The sequence below is a fragment of the Pristiophorus japonicus genome, chromosome 3 (assembly GCF_044704955.1).
Source record: "Pristiophorus japonicus isolate sPriJap1 chromosome 3, sPriJap1.hap1, whole genome shotgun sequence".
Lineage (NCBI taxonomy): Eukaryota > Metazoa > Chordata > Chondrichthyes > Pristiophoridae > Pristiophorus > Pristiophorus japonicus.
The window spans coordinates 166,657,954-166,673,945 of record NC_091979.1 but is presented as its reverse complement, the minus strand read 5'-3'; the positions used below and the strand labels follow the sequence as shown (position 1 = coordinate 166,673,945).

At 42.5% G+C, this 15,992-nt stretch overlaps 1 protein-coding gene across 1 annotated transcript in view; it reads left to right on the top strand.

Moving 5' to 3' along the window:
* Positions 1-15,992, top strand: part of LOC139254652 (calcium-responsive transcription factor-like) — a 118,921-nt gene that overhangs the window by 19,327 nt on the left and 83,602 nt on the right. Inside the window, exons 5-6 of the mRNA XM_070873783.1 lie at positions 9,213-9,333; positions 10,306-10,432. Coding sequence (XP_070729884.1) covers positions 9,213-9,333; positions 10,306-10,432 — 248 coding nt within the window. The remainder of the gene's footprint in view (positions 1-9,212; positions 9,334-10,305; positions 10,433-15,992) is intronic.

Below are 15,992 nucleotides of genomic sequence, written 5' to 3'. Positions count from 1 at the left end.
AATAGGCAGTTTCAAAGCGGCAGATTCCAAGACCTGATTCTCCTGGTTTACTATGGCGTATCTTGAGATTCGTGTATCTTCTGGATTAATAGAAGTACTTCCGTCAACATACATAAACAATCATGACTGGGTTCTTCCTCATCTTGGGTTGGCTCAGTAAGAAAACAGGCCGGATTAATTGCAGTACAGTGCCGAAAGGTCAGTTTAGGATTGCCTGTGATTTCAGTGGGTTCTGTCGGATAGAGGGCCAGTCCACATTGCCCTGCACTGGGATCTCAATTGGATCAATGGGAGTATAACCCACTTGGGAGGGGTCCTCTGCCCACACATGAGGATCCACATAGTCAGGTATGCCGGAGCCAGTATGATGCTGTAGAGTCGTTAAGACCTTCTCGGGGTCCCCATGAAATTGGACTGTTCGGCCATGTTTTACGATTTGCACATCCCGGCTGGTAGGGTCAGCCTCATCTATGGCCTTGCGTACCATAACTCCCAAATCTTTAGCATGGTGAGGGGCTAATACTTCACGAGCAATATGCGGTGCCATTGTTAGGGGCTGTTTCCACAGATTCTTATCCACTTCCACAAAATCTGCCTCTCTTTCCAGTCCAGTCACTCTAGCCCTTAATAGAATTCCCTTCACTTCCCCTTCGTGATCCTGATAAAAGTTCTGCAGGTCCTGATTCTTTCCACTGGGATCGTATGCTAGGGTCACGTGATAGGGTGCCTGCGGCAGGTCCAGAGACCACCACTGAGGGTTTCTAGTGGTATAATACTGCCGCTTAAGGGTTTCCTGTTTTACAATAATCTCCAAACTCCAAATGCAACTGGAATTTGCAAAGGAGGTCTCTAGCCATCAAGTTATAGTCCAGATTGGTTGTGATAACAACTCGATGTTCCACCGATTCTTCCTGGTAATCCATTTTAACCGGTTCTGACACTGGGAATGTCGAGATTTGTCCCAGGAATCCTGAAAGTTCCTGTGTTTCAGTAGAGGTAGGGAGTTTAAGCTTTGATTGTACAGAAGACATGAAGGCTTCCGTGTCTATCAAAAAGGGTTGCCACTCATTCAGAATGGATTCGTCGTCCGGGGAGGATCCCTGCACAATCAAACTGCGTAGTCAATCGGGGGACAATTGACCAAAGGGGTTGTTTCTGGGAGAAGTTAGTGTAAGATCCTCCTCTCCCCCCTTGCCCCCCTCCTCTTCCTCCTCTTCCTTTTCCATGCTGACGGTAGGGGCAATTTTTATTCCAATGTCCTTCCTGCCCACAATTAAAACAGTCAATTCCTCTTACCCAGTCCCGGCCTCTTCCCATACCATGCCGGGCACAATAGGGAGGTTTATTAGCAGGGCTCGGGCCGTTTGGTTGTTTAGTATAACCGTATCCTTGCTTATCCATCCAATCCTGTATGCAACACTACGGTTCTATTGATCCTTCCTCCCGAGATGGCTCTTCCTTTCTAGTCACTTATTCAGTCTTGACCCGGGTTGGGGGCGCACCTCCCCCCTCCCCTTTCTTTTCCTGCCAATAATATCTAACTGTCCTCTCCATCTGTCCGGATAGCGTGAGCAATCAAATAGTTGTTTGAAGATCACAGACATCTATAGAGAGGTGGTCTGCAGCTTGTTGTGCATTAGGGTTTGGCATTGGTCTGACAGGGAATTGGTGTCGGGACTTTGGGATCTTGGAAATCATTTCTAGGCCAGAGGATGTTTCAGAGCTGTCTGACTGCTTGACAGTTCTGCGTCTCGATCGGCGGGGGTGTTTGCTATGTCTTTCACAACTTGGACTGGTAGATTGACTAGACGATTTACGGGACTGTTTGTGATGTCGAGATATAGTTCTGCCCTTTCGAGTGTGAGATCTGGTCCTTTCGGCTATATCGCCTGTGAACTGGGGATCCGAATCGCTATCAGAGGATGAGGAGTCAGTTTGGGTTAGTTGCTTTGGTGATGTGGGGTTGTTTCTAACTCTTTTTACCGGAGTGTTAGGTGGAGGGTGTTGGGAAGAGGACTGGAGCAAGAGGCCAGGGGGTGCGGGAGGCGCCGTTGGGCGCTGAGTCAGTGACCACTCATCAATTTCATCATCAGCCTCGGTTAACACAATGCCAGCCATTTTAACTCGTAGTTGATCAATACCTTTCTTAGAGGTACCACAGGATCTCTTAGCAAGTTTCTCGTGCGCACATTCTTTTTTTAAGACTTCTACAGTTTTAACATGTGTTCCCTCTGTCAATGCAAGTCCTAATTTAATAGCATTTGTTTGCCAACTTGACAGAAGTGATGCATCTTTTAATTAATTTTTTTTTAACAATCCCTGTGCTTTTTTTTTTACTACCTCTACGCTTCTAGTGCCACCTAGAGGCCATTGATCATCTCCCAATAATTTGTTCAGGGCTCCTGATAATTTTCTAAAGTCTTCAGCTCTTTCAGGGAATTCCTCACATAACTTTTGTAGCGGACTATCCGCATCCGTTGTTTTATCCAACTGATTACCTATTTTCACACTGCCCCTCGTATTACCGTGTCGTTACGCGTTCGTGTCGTCGTGCAATTTAAACAAACTTAAAAATAGACACAGACTTTACAGAAACTAACACTGACTTTAACTAACTCCAAATAAACAACCACGCGATACTTAAAACTCCCACGTCGCCGCGCAATCCGCGTTGCCTCGCAGTTCACGTCGCCACGCAATCTGCGTCGACCCGTGGCTCGCGTCGCCGCGCGAGTTAAGATATTTAAAACTTTAAAAGATAAACAAGGACTTCTAACACTTACCCGCATCGCCGCGCGGTTCGCGTCGCCGCGCGATTTCAATACAAGATAGACAAAGACTTCTAACACTTACCCGCGTCGCCGCGCGATTTAAATACTTAAAACTCTAAACACTTAAGACTTACAAAGACTTACTGACATTAGCACTGACTTTCGCGATTCGCGTCGCTGCGCCTCTACGTCACTGCGCGTCTACGTCACTGCGCGTTTACGTCACTGCGCATTCGCTTCCCTGCGCGTTCGCTTCGGCCCTTCTCTCGGCCGCACGCTCGCGCCGCTGCGCGTTTCGCGTTGTTTGTGCGTCTGCGCCGCTGCGCGTTCGCGTCGGCCCTACCTTCCGAGTTGCTGCGGGGGTTTTTAAAAAAAATTCAATCAGAGCCTAGACGGGCCAAGTGATATACAAGGTCGACGTCGTACCTGAGTTGAACACCTATCCTCTATTTAAATCCCCATTTTATTCCCTGTGAGCCTAATTTTCTAGTTTTGATTTCTTATGAGCCTCAATTAATTTCTTTCAGTTTCCAAATTTCCCTATCCTTTCGCGTTACTGCGCAGTTTAAATTCAATCAGTCAATGAAAGCCCTAATTTAATGGAGTTTTTCTGCCAACTGGACAGGAGTGATTTATTTTTTTTACTGCAGTGGAATTTTTTTCATAATTTAAAATCTCAGAACATTTTTTTCTTTCAGCACCTATTTAGTACGTTACTTTTTTTTCATGACGAGAGAGAAGTCTGGCACATAGGCTGTGGACTGCTTTTCGTTATCTCAATTGTTCCAGCCTCAAGGTCGTGTTATTTAATATAATTTTTTTTTAAATCCTTTTGAATCCATCTCAGTTGTTTTGCTGTGCCTTCTCTGAATTTTTTTTTTAACAAGTTTTTCTCTTTTTTTTTTAACCACCGGGACCATGTAATTTTTTTTTTAACAAACTATCCTTTGTGCATTTCCTGGCTCCGTAACTTATCATCCGAATATACACAATTCAATAAGGTTCACACTCTTAAACTTCCCACATACAGGACAACACTATGAAGGGTTAAAACAAACTTTCATTCTGTTTGAGATAAAACAAACCACAACTCCCCGGCTTTTTTTTTAGTAAAAATCACAGAAGCATTTCTCATTTAAACAGACATTCACAAGAGTCTCTCTTCTTTCCTATTAATTTTTGGATCCATGATTGATCATCTATCCCTATCTAGCTCTAGCTATAACCTATCTTTCCAAGTCGCCGCTTGGTTTGCGTCATCGCGCAATTTCCCTATCTCTATCCCTGTTCTAAGTTTGAAAGATATTCACCAGATTGTCCTGGATCTCGTTCAGACACTACCTGAGAACCAGCGAGTGGCTAAACTGTCCTCAGACTTTTGAAACCGGGGGAAACTGGAGCAGTATTGAAATCATACTCACTCCAGTGGCCACTTTCCCCTCGTCTCATCCAAGGCTAGTCTGGCTCTTAATTCGCAAGTTTTCGGCAGTCGTCCGTTGAGATCCCACTTCTGACACCAAATGTTAATTCCTGGGTTCTTTTGCCTCAATCTGGTTCAGTAAAATTACTGAGTCGAATACCTCTTGTGCTTTGAACAAAGCAGTCTTTATTACCGGCCAGTAAGACCTATCGGACAGAAGATATACTCTCTGGATAGAGCGTACACACTCCCTACGGATAGGTGAAGTTACATCGTAAAGCGTCAACAGTTATACAGTTTTGAAATCAGATAACAAAATTCAATTGGATTGACAGTCTAACTCAGTCACTCATTAGTCAATCTATATGAGATGTTTTTTCTTGAAAGCTCAAGTATTGCCTCTAAATGTTTCAATCTAGTGGTGTGACTATTAACTGAGACCTTGCAATTCTGCAGATTTATTTCATGTTACAATTAGATGTTATTGGCAGGATTAGTGACTTGAAACCTTGAGAAAGACTGTTAGCTATGCTGATGTTGCACTATTTGCAATCTGACATTCTCCCAGCTATTCTTCCATGGCTTATACATTTTCATATATCCCATTTACCTTGCTGTCCTTAATTCCATATATTCCGTTCAGATATCCACACCCTCTGGTGGCACACCTTGTAATAGTACTAGTAGTAACCATGTAGGATAGAGTGGATAGGAAGGACAATAACCAGCGGGCATAAATTTAAAGTAGTTGGTGAAAGGATTAGAGGGGAGATGAGGAAACATTTCTTCACCCAGAGGGTGGTGGGAGTCTGGAACTCACTGTCTGAGGGGGTGGTAGAGGCAGAAACCCTCATCACATTTAAAAAGTACTTGGATGTGCACTTAAAGAGCCATAACCTACAGGGCTACGGACCTGGTGCTGGACGGTGGGATTAGGCCAGGTAACTCTTTTTTGATCGGCATAGACACGATGGGCCGAATAGCCTCCTGTGTCGTAATTTCCTATGATTCTATGATCACCCAACTTCGTCCCTGCCTCAGCTCATCTGCTGCTGAAAACTTCATCCATGCATATTTGTTACCTCTGGACTTGACTATTCCAATGCACTACTGGCTGGCCTCCCATGTTCTACCCTCCGTAAACTTGAGGCCATCCAAAACTCTGCTGCCTGTGTCCTAACTCGCACCAAGTCTCATTCATCCATCAGCCCTGTGCTCGCTGATTTACGTTGACTCCCGGTTAAGCAATGCCTTAATTTTAAAATTCCCATCCTTGTTTTCAAATCCCTCCATGGGCTCGTCCCTCCCTATCTCTCTAACCCCACGAGATATCTGCACTCCTCAAATTCTGTCCTCTTGAGCATCCCTGATTATAACTGCTCAACCATTGGTGGCCGTGCCATCAGCTGCCAAAGCCCTAAGCTCTTGAATTCCCTCCTTAAACCTCTCTATCACTTTCCTCCTTTAAGATACTCCTTAAAACCTACCTCTTTGACCAACATTAATGATTTAGATGAGGGGATTAAATGTAGTATCTCCAAATTTGCAGATGACACTAAATTGGGTGGCAGTGTGAGCTGCAAGGAGGATGCTATGAGGCTGCAGAGTGACTTGGATAGGTTAGGTGAGTGGGTAAATGCATGGCAGATGAAGTATAATGTGGATAAATGTGAGGTTATCCACTTTGGTGGTAAAAACAGAGAGACAGACTATTATCTGAATGGTGACAGATTAGGAAAAGGGGAGGTGCAACGAGACCTGGGTGTCATGGTACATCAATCATTGAAGGTTAGCATGCAGGTACAGCAGGCGATTAAGAAAGCCAATGGCATGTTGGCCTTCATAGCGAGGGGACTTGAGTACAGGTGTAGGGAGGTGTTACTACAGTTGTACAGGGTCTTGGTGAGGCCACACCTGGAGTATTGTGTACAGTTTTGGTCTCCTAACTTGAGGAAGGACGTTCTTGCTATTGAGGGAGTGCAGCGAAGGTTCACTAGACTGATTCCCGGGATGGCGGGACTGACATATCAAGAAAGACTGGATCAACTGGGCTTGTATTCACTGGAGTTCAGAAGAATGAGAGGGGATCTCATAGAAATGTTTAAAATTCTGACGGGTTTAGACAGGTTAGATGCAGGAAGAATGTTCCCAATGTTGGGGAAGTCCAGAACCAGGGGCCACAGTCCAAGGATAAGGGGTAAGCCATTTAGGACCGAGATGAGGAGAAACTTCTTCACCCAGAGAGTGGTGAACCTGTGGAATTCTCTACCACAGAAAGCTGTTGAGGCCAATTCACTAAATATATTCAAAAAGGAGTTGGATGTAGTCCTTACTACTAGGGGGATCAAGGGGTATGGCGAGAAAGCAGGAATGGGGTACTGAAGTTGCATGTTCAGCCATGAACTCATTGAATGGCGGTGCAGGCTAGAAGGGCCGAATGGCCTACTCCTGCACCTATTTTCTATGTTTCTATAACGCTCCTGTGAAGTGCCTTGGGACATTTTACTGAGTTAAAGGCGCTATATAAATACAATTTGCTGTCGTTGCTGTCACAAAGTATACTTTTAACTTGACAACTCAGCACAACAAGGGCTTGACACGAATACAAAAGCAAAATACTGCGGATGCTGAAATCTGGAATAAAAACAGAAAATGCTGGAAATCTCCGGGTCAGGCAGCATCTGTGGAGAGAAAGCAGAGTTAATGTTTTGGGTCGATGACCTTTCGTCAGAACTGGAGAGTGTTTGGAAAGAACGGATTGTTAAACACTGAAAGGGGGAGGGGAAGAAAGATCAAAAGGAAAGGTCTGTGGAAGACGAGAGATTGGAGAGGCAAAAAGGGGTGATGACCCAAATTCAAATGATTATGCCAGAAGTTAGAAAAACATTAATCAAGATAGGATGTGAACGGCGGGATAATGACCAGTAGCCATTAGAGACGAGGAGAAAGGTTCAGCCTGGCGGAGGAGGAGGAAGGTGGTGGTAGATGGGAACTGGTTGGGCCTCTCCTGGACGAAGAAGCGGAGCGCCCTCAGGCCATCCTGGTGGGGGATGGAAATATAGAAGGATTGGATGTCCATGGTGAAAAGGAACGGTTGGGGCCGGGAAACTGGAAACTGTTAAAGTGATGGAGGACATCGGAAGAGTCGCGGATATAGGTGGAATGAGTGTGGACAAGGGGTGAAAAAATAGTCGAGGTAAGAAGAAATAAATTCTGTGGGGCAAGAGGCTGAAACAATGGGTCTACCAGACCAGTCCTGTTTGTGGATCTTGGGAAGGAGGTAGAAGCGGGCTTTGCGGGGTTGGGGAACTGTGAGGTTGTTGGCTGTGGAGGGAACATCTCCAGAGGAGATGAGGTCAGTGACGGTCTGGGAAATTATGGCTGATGTTCAGTAATGGACTTATGGTCCATGGGGAGATAGGAGGAGGTATCAGAGAATTGGCGATCAGCCTCTGCAAGGTAGAGGTCGTTCCGCCAAACAACAGCAGCGCCACCCTTATCAGCAGGGTTGATGACAAGGTTGGGTTGGATCTGAGCGAGCGGAGTACTGCAAGTTTAGAGGGAGGTAGGTTGGAGTGAGTGAGGGAAGCAGCAAAATTGAGATGGCCAATGTCCCGTCGGCAGTTTGCAATGAAGAGATCTAGAGAGGGTAAGAGGCTAGAGGGAGGGGTCCTGGTAGAGCGATAATTCTGAAAACGGGAGAAAGGGTCATCTGTGCAGAGGGAAGACTCCTGGCCGAAGAAGTGCGCATGGCGGCAGAAAAAGAGCTCAGCATCGTGCCGAGCTCGAAATTCATTGAGGTGGGGGCGTGAGGGGAAGCTGCTCAGGCCTTTGCTGAGGACTGATCATTCGGGGTCAGAGGGGATAGTGAAAACACGGCATGAGGTGAGATTGGAAGAAGGGATGTGATCAGAGGGAAGTGTGGGAGTAGGTGGTTCCGGAGGGGCATTGGTGTCCAAGAGTTGTTGAAGTTTACAATCCTCAACATCTGAAAGGAAGGAAACATTTTTTGGTTAAAGCGCCGGATGAGCCGAAGGATGAAATGGAACTGCGGACCAGGATAGCTTCGAGATAGTGAGTCGGTGCTGTGAAGAGAGCCATCGAGAGTGGGCATGTGGTGACGCATAGCGTTGAGTGTGGATCCCAGGATGTGGCGAGAGCAGTGGTTTGAGGTGTTAAAGCGCCGGATGAGGCGAAAGGCTTGACACTACTATATTCTAAGCTAATCTGAAGAAGATCCTGAGAAACCCACGAGCAGTTTTATTAAAAATCATACTTGGTAATATTTCCTGTTTGTATTTGTAGGTTGAACAAATGAAGATAAATGGTATATTGTGGATTATAATGTTTCCCATTCTTTGAAAGATATTCAATGTCCACATACAGAATTCCATCCCCCCAACCCCCACCCCCCCCCACTTCACCAACCAGTCTGCCCCTTGTTCTTTTTCTGATTTAGTGTAGCATGGAGTTCTGATCAGAGCAACAGTTTGTTTACTGTTATATTTATGTGCTTGTGTGACTCCTTCGGCCTCATTGCTGCAACCTCCCGGCAAAGAATTAAAGGCCCTTCTTGGATTTCGGTTGTGGTACACTAAAAGTGTGGCGAAGATCATCTAATAGATCAGGCGCCAGGTAATAGATTTGCTTAAAAACGCAACTAGCCCCACCCAAAATCGATTCTATCTACTGAATTTAATCCATTATTTTCTTTAAAAACTCATGACTTGTTTATATATCATTTTTATGCTCTCTGTTACACTATCCTATGGCATATGCTATTCCCTGACCCAGGGTAGATGGCCTGCTTTAAGATTTCTACCATTTCTTCTCTTGATATGACTTTTCAAGGATTGCTGAGAAATAGTATAAGGTAACTCGTTCTGTGATTTTGCCTCCCTCCATAAGGAGTGCCTCTCTGTCATGACATGGGGTGGGCCTGCTTTTGCATTACCATGGCACCGAGGAAATGTGAAAATCTAACATGATCCATCCCAGATACTGTTGGTGGTTATTTCTAGATGATTGTTACCAGCCAGTCTGAGAATGGCCAGGTGCTTCACGTGATTCCTTCCAACCAACCTGGTGTTGCACAGGTGCTGATTCCACAGGGACAGCTTCTCGATGTTACAGGCTCACATGGTAAGGACAATTACTATATATGACCCTCATAACCATGTCTGGCATTTCAAATTATGTATGATTGAGTGTACCAGTCATCGAGCAAAGAATAATGAATAACAGGGGCCTGGATGTTCACTTTTCAACCTTCAGGTAGGGAATTGCTGCACAGCATTGGGGCAGAGGGTAAATATAACAGGAATTGGGGAAGGGGGAAAGAGAAAAGAAAGTAGTTGTTACACAAGTCAATTCATTTCATAAGCTATTGCTTGTTCAGACAGTAAAACTATATATTTTAATTTTAATCAAATTTTTATTTAAGTAAAATACTGATGGTAAGCATCATGTCTTTCACTACTATCCTAATGAATCAAAATAACAGAAAAAAGCCCATGAATTTACATTGCCATGACTAATGTTTGGTCCAAACTTTATCATGCTGGTGAATGGCTATCAAGAAAGTTTTGTTACATGGCAGGTTCTGTTTGAAGCACAGAAAAAGACCTTGAAAGGTTATCTTGGATGCATTGTTAAATTTTGTTAGCGTGTACAAAGCTGAGAGCAGATATAAAAAGTATATCCTGACACTTTTTATATGGGGCTGTATACTAAATGGAGAATAACTAAAGGTCAATTGAAAACAATGCTAGAATGGTTATTCTTAGTATTTTCAACAAGATTCATTTTTTTCAGCACCATTATAAATCATGATTCTGTAAGTAAAAATACAAATGACTACAATGCCATATCATCTAAATGCTGGGGTAACTTACCTGCTTGTTGTGATTCCAATAGAGCTTGCTTGGCAATATTAAGGAGGGGGCTGGTAAATGAAATCAATACATTAAAAAAAATTAAAACTAACTTGAGAGAGGGTCTGGGTATCAGAATATTCTAGTCATTATAATGTATAGTTTGCTCCACTGTGTTTTTCTCTTTGCACTATGCTGTAAAGGTTTAATTTCTTGAAAGTTAATTTCTCTTTATTGCCAGATGCAACAGATGACAAACCGATAAGCGATGAGGTTCAGACAGTGACCGTAGCTGCAATAGCAGACAACACTGGCTATGTATTGCACTCCCCGTCTTCCTTAACATTACCCAAAAAGACCTCACTCAGGTATGTATATCCTTGTTAGAAAAAAGTGATATTATAAAGGCTTTGTCATGACATGCTTATTTTTTTCATATTTTAATAAAGAAAGACTTGCATTTATATAGCGCCTTTCATGACCACTTATGAAAGCTTTACAGCCAATTAAGTACTTTGTGAAATATAGTCATTATTGTAATGTAGGAAACACAGCAGGCTCCCACAAACTGCAATGTGATAATGACCAAATCATCTGTTTTAGTGATGTTGATTGAGGGATAAATATTGGCCAGGACAGCTTACTTTTCTTCAAAATAGTGCCATAGAATCTTTTACGTCCACCTGAGAGAGCAGCCAGGGCCTCGGTTTAACGTCTCATCCAAAAGAAAGAGGCGCAGCACTCCCTCAGTACTGCACTGGAGTGTCAGCCTGGATTTTTGTGCGCTCAACCTTCTGACTCCGAGGCGAGGGTGCTACCAACTGAGCCACAGCTGATGCTGTATGACTGAAATCTTCTCAGCTATGTCTTATTCCACCAGGTAGATCATTCAAAGCTCCTTATTTAGTTTGCAAGTTGGAATTACATCTTAATTAATTACTGCTAAATGATGTAATTGAAGACTATCTGGGTAAAGCACCCCATTCCCAACTCTAGTTTTACCGTTCAAAAGAAAACTCCAGCAATTGTACCATTAAGTGCTATCTGACACACAGAAAATTTGAGCAAGATCATTTATCTCAGTGAGGGATTGCTTACACTGCTGATAGGTGACTATTTTTAACAAGTTTTTAGCTTATGCACTGATGTTGAAGGGAATAAAACAAATAAATTGCTGGAAGTAGTTTTTATTTTTTTTTATATCAACGGTAAAAAACACTAAAGTGAATAGTTTTAGAATGGGAAAATGCTGCTAGGCATAACAAACTTTTTTTAATAGATCAACCTCACCTATTCTTCATAATTCTAATTTATTTTTCTTTCCAGAAAATATCCAGTTGTCATGAACATATTTATATTGTTGACATGAATGAACTTCCCAGATGATTTATGAGACATTTTATTAACCTTTTAGTTGAAAAATAATTGAAGTTGACTTTTCTACTTCTAACTTACCTACTTTTAATTAGACCGTGGGCCGAAGCCTGTTTTCTTGCCCAGATTTTTAGTTCCGTAGTCTCCGTGTGGGAAGTACCTAGAACCATATATATCTGAAGCAAAAAACAAATGTTCCCGTCTGAAAATTGAGTGTTACTGAGAAATGGCCAAAAACAAAGAAAAAGATAAAAATGGTTGTTATGGACTTTCTTATCCCTAGCAACGGTGACATATCAGTGCCACTGCTAAATTTTAAGCATAGATAGTGTAAGAATTGGTAAAAAGAAGCATCACTGAAGATATCTGAGGTTTGGATGTATCATATGGTGCAGTTATACATAAATCTTAAATTTTGTTTTCATATCCGTTGCTAAGCAATAAATCTACCATAGCAACCATTTATTTCATATACACTTATTGACATTTCAGACTGACACCCGCACTCATTTGTCAATCATATAATTATAATAATAATTATAATAAAAGTAATAGTATAAATTTTTTTTAAAGATATAAGTACTGAAAAAACAAAATAGATCTGAAAAAAGTTAGAGGCTGAAAAGCAATGCATATCTATGAATCATCATCAGAATCAAGGGTATCTGTTTCATCAGCCCTAGAAGTCTCAGGCAAGATGCAACATTCTCACAACCTACACACGAGCAGATGTCGGTGCAAGGTAGTTTGTTGAGAAGATGGTCACCTTCCCTGTGCACACTGGGACTTTGTTCATGCACAATGTGCAAGCTCCATTACACTTGTTGACGCTGGAGGAAGTGTCATCCAGTCTGTGACAAGAACATCATCTTCAAATTTCCACCTATGGTCCTTTGGAGATGGAATTTCCAGCATGTTCTCGACATCGTTTGTGAATTGCAGACTGGTAATTGGCACGCTGTTTCTGAAAGCAAATCTCTGACTGCCTCCTCAACAACTTCTTCTGTTGCATGATCTTCTATAAAAACAAAATCACTTTCATTACTGTGTGATGATCTGACAAATTTCATGAAAGGATAAGATTTCTGCATTCTAAGTTTAAGATGTTGGGGTAAAAATAAGACTTCTCTTCCTCAAGGCAAACTCCCTGATATAAGGAATCGTCACCTGCCCCCTCTTGTATAGCAACCACAGAATCACTCAGACTAAACCTTGGTTCAATCGGCTTTATTCGAGCATGCTCGGGAAGGGTTCCAATGAACACTTCTCCGATCAGAGGTTTTACAATTACAATTATACAGTTTTTCAATTTGTGCGACCCTCCTACAAAACCACCGATTGGTCTCCTGCTCAGACTGGCTCTGAGTGGTTGTCCCCCACCTGTCCATCTCCCATCACATGTCACCCTTCTGGAATGTGTTAGAGTGGTGTCAACTTTGCCTCAGTTCCTCATGATGTGTGAATTGACCTTGCTTCCTAGGGTTTACTATCTTTCTAGACTGTTGACTCTCCACTGCCCTTGGTGATGTGTTATTCAGTACTGAGGGTATGTTTTCATCTTCTATCAGTTTGTGCTAAGGGTCAATGCATTGTTGGCTACTTATGATTCCTCAGAACCTCGTAATACTGATGAGCCCTACAATTCAGTTTGGGTATCGATTTTCCTCCCCTTACAATGATTATAGGTCGGGTTACAAGGACTGATACATCTCTCAGGATAGGGTTACAGGGACTGACACATCTCTCAGGTTATACAAGGCCTTGGTGAGGTCACACCTTGAATATTGTGTACAGTTTTGGTCTCCTAATCTGAGAAAGGACATTCTTGCTATTGAGGGAGTGCAGTGAAGGTTCACCAGACTGATTCCCGGGATGGCAGGACTGACATATGAAGAAAGACTGGATCGACTAAGCTTGTATTCACTGGAATTTAGAAGAATGAGAGGGGATCTCTCAGAAACATATAAAATTCTGACGGGATTGGACAGGTTAGATGCAGGAAGAATGTTCACGATGTTGGGGCAGTCCAGAACCATGGGTCACAGTCTAAGGATAAGGGGTAAGCTATTTAGGACTGAGATGAGGAAAAACTTCTTCACTTCGAGTTGTGAACCTGTGGGATTCTCTACCGCAGAGAGTTGTTGATGCCAGTTCGTTGGATATATTCAAGAGGGAGTTAGATATGGCCCTTATGGCTAAAGGGATCAAGGGATATGGAGAGAAAGCGGGAAAGAGGTACTGAGGTGAAGGATCAGCCATGATCTCATTGAATGGTGCTACAGGCTCGAAGGGCCGAATGGCCTACTACTGCACCTATTTTCTATGTTTCTATGTTTCCATTTAAATAGTGTGGCAATGCAGAAGGTGGTTGTAAAGCTATCTGAACCAAGTGTGTCTTCTCCAGAGCATAGGCTTTCAAACTGATGTCTATGAAGAGATTCACTAGGTCATCACATTTCTGTCCATGTGTCAACAGGTTCTGTGTTTTTCTGTATTTTTTGAGGTACTAGCATGTTATTTCTGTTGCTGTAAAATTAAAACTACATTTTCTGCAATGATAGCCTATTTTAATTTGGTTAGGTGAAGCTGTCTTTTGGAAGGTAGGACAGGTGGTTGCTGGGAGTGTGTTAATATTTGCAAGAGGCCCTCCCTCCACACAAAGATTTGCAAACCACTTGCCTAAAGGCTAGAAACTGGAGGCGATGGAGAAATCAAAGATGTGATCTTTTAATCTCTGAAGCAGTTATAAAAACAATATCATGATTCACTAAACTTTATACTTTTCACAATCTGATAAAAATATATCTATGAAATGAATAAAAATGCTGTAAATACAAAGCGGATCTGTCACTATTTTAAAAAAATAGGTTAACCGTTTGGGTCGAGATGCTTCGACAGAAACTTTGTGGAGTGGGTGTACACAGTTTCTTCACCAAAAATTGCACCATTAAAGTAATCAGTTGTGCTGATTATTTTTCACATGCACCTGAGTATGAGGTCCTTTTATCATTTATTTTGTTTAGAAATAATACTGACTTTCACTCCATTTTGTGTGGTCTTGCCAATCATAGATTGTTAACATTTTCTTTGAAGGTACTGCATGCTTACCCTTCAATGAAGCAACTCATCTAATTTTTTTTAATCTTCCTTACATGATCCTAATTCTTGTTTATTCAGCTTTTGTGGCTCAGGAGGTAGGTGGACAAGTCTGCCTGCAATAGTTGCCCAATGGCGATTTGATTATAGATGCCCTTTTAAAATAAATCTCCACCCACCATGTAGTGTTACTCCACATGGCATTCTTGAGATTAGTAGCTCCTTCGTGTGGGAATTTCATCGCTCCATGTTTTTGTGGTCTGAAACACAGTTTCATCCTCTTAACCATAATTTGAATCTTAAATATTTGTTAGTTAGGGATGTTGGCTGCTGATGGAATGCAATCAAGTTATTGATATTCGAACATAATGTAAGAAATAGGAGCAGGCATAGGTCATTTGGCCCCTCGTGCCTGCTCCACCATTCAATAAGATCACTGCTGATCTGATCTTGGCCTCAACTCCACTTACCTGCCCGCTCTCCATAACCCTTGACTCTTATTCAAAAATCTGTCTATCTCCACCTTAAATATATTCAATAACCAACCACCACAGCTCTCTGGGGTAGATAATTCCAAAGATTCACGACCCTCTGAAAGAAGAAATTCCTCCTCATTTCTGTTTTAAATGGGCGACCCCTTATCCTGAAACTATGCCCCCTAGTTCTAGATTCCCCTATGAGGGGAAAATCCTCTCTGCATCTAATTTGTCAAGCCCCCTCAGAATCTTATGTTTCAATAAGATCACCTGTCAGTCTTCTAAACTCCAATGAGTATAGACCCAATCTTTCTTCGTAAGACAACTTCTTCATCTCGGGAATTAACATTGTGAACCTTCTCTGAACTGCCTCCAATGCAAGTATATCCTTGTTTGAATAGGAGACTGAAAGTGTATGCAGTACTCCAGATGTGGTCTTACCAACACCCTGTACAGTTGGAGCAGGACTTCCCTACTTTTATATTCCATCCCCCTTGCAATAAAGGCCAACATTCCATTTGCGTTTGTAATTACTTGTTGTACCTGCATGGTAACGTTTTGTGTTTCATGTACAAGGACCCCCAGATCCCTCTGTACCTCAGCATTTTGTAATCTCTCCCGATTTAAATCATTTGAATTTTTATTTTTCCTCCCAAAGTGGATAACCTCACATTTTCCCAATTTTTGCCCACTCACTTAACCTATCTATATCCCTTTGCAGATTCTTTGCATCCTCCACGCAACTTGCTTTCCCACCTATCTTTGTATCATCAGCAAATTTGGCTACATTACACTCGGTCCCTTCATCCAAGTCATTAATATAGATTGCAAATAGTTGAGGCCCCAGCACGGATCTCTGTGGCCCCCTGCTAGTTTACAGTTTGCCAATCTGAAAATGACCCATTTATCCTGACTTTCTGCTTTCTGTTAGTTAGCCAATCATCTGTCCATGCTAATATATTACCCCCAACCCCATGAGTTC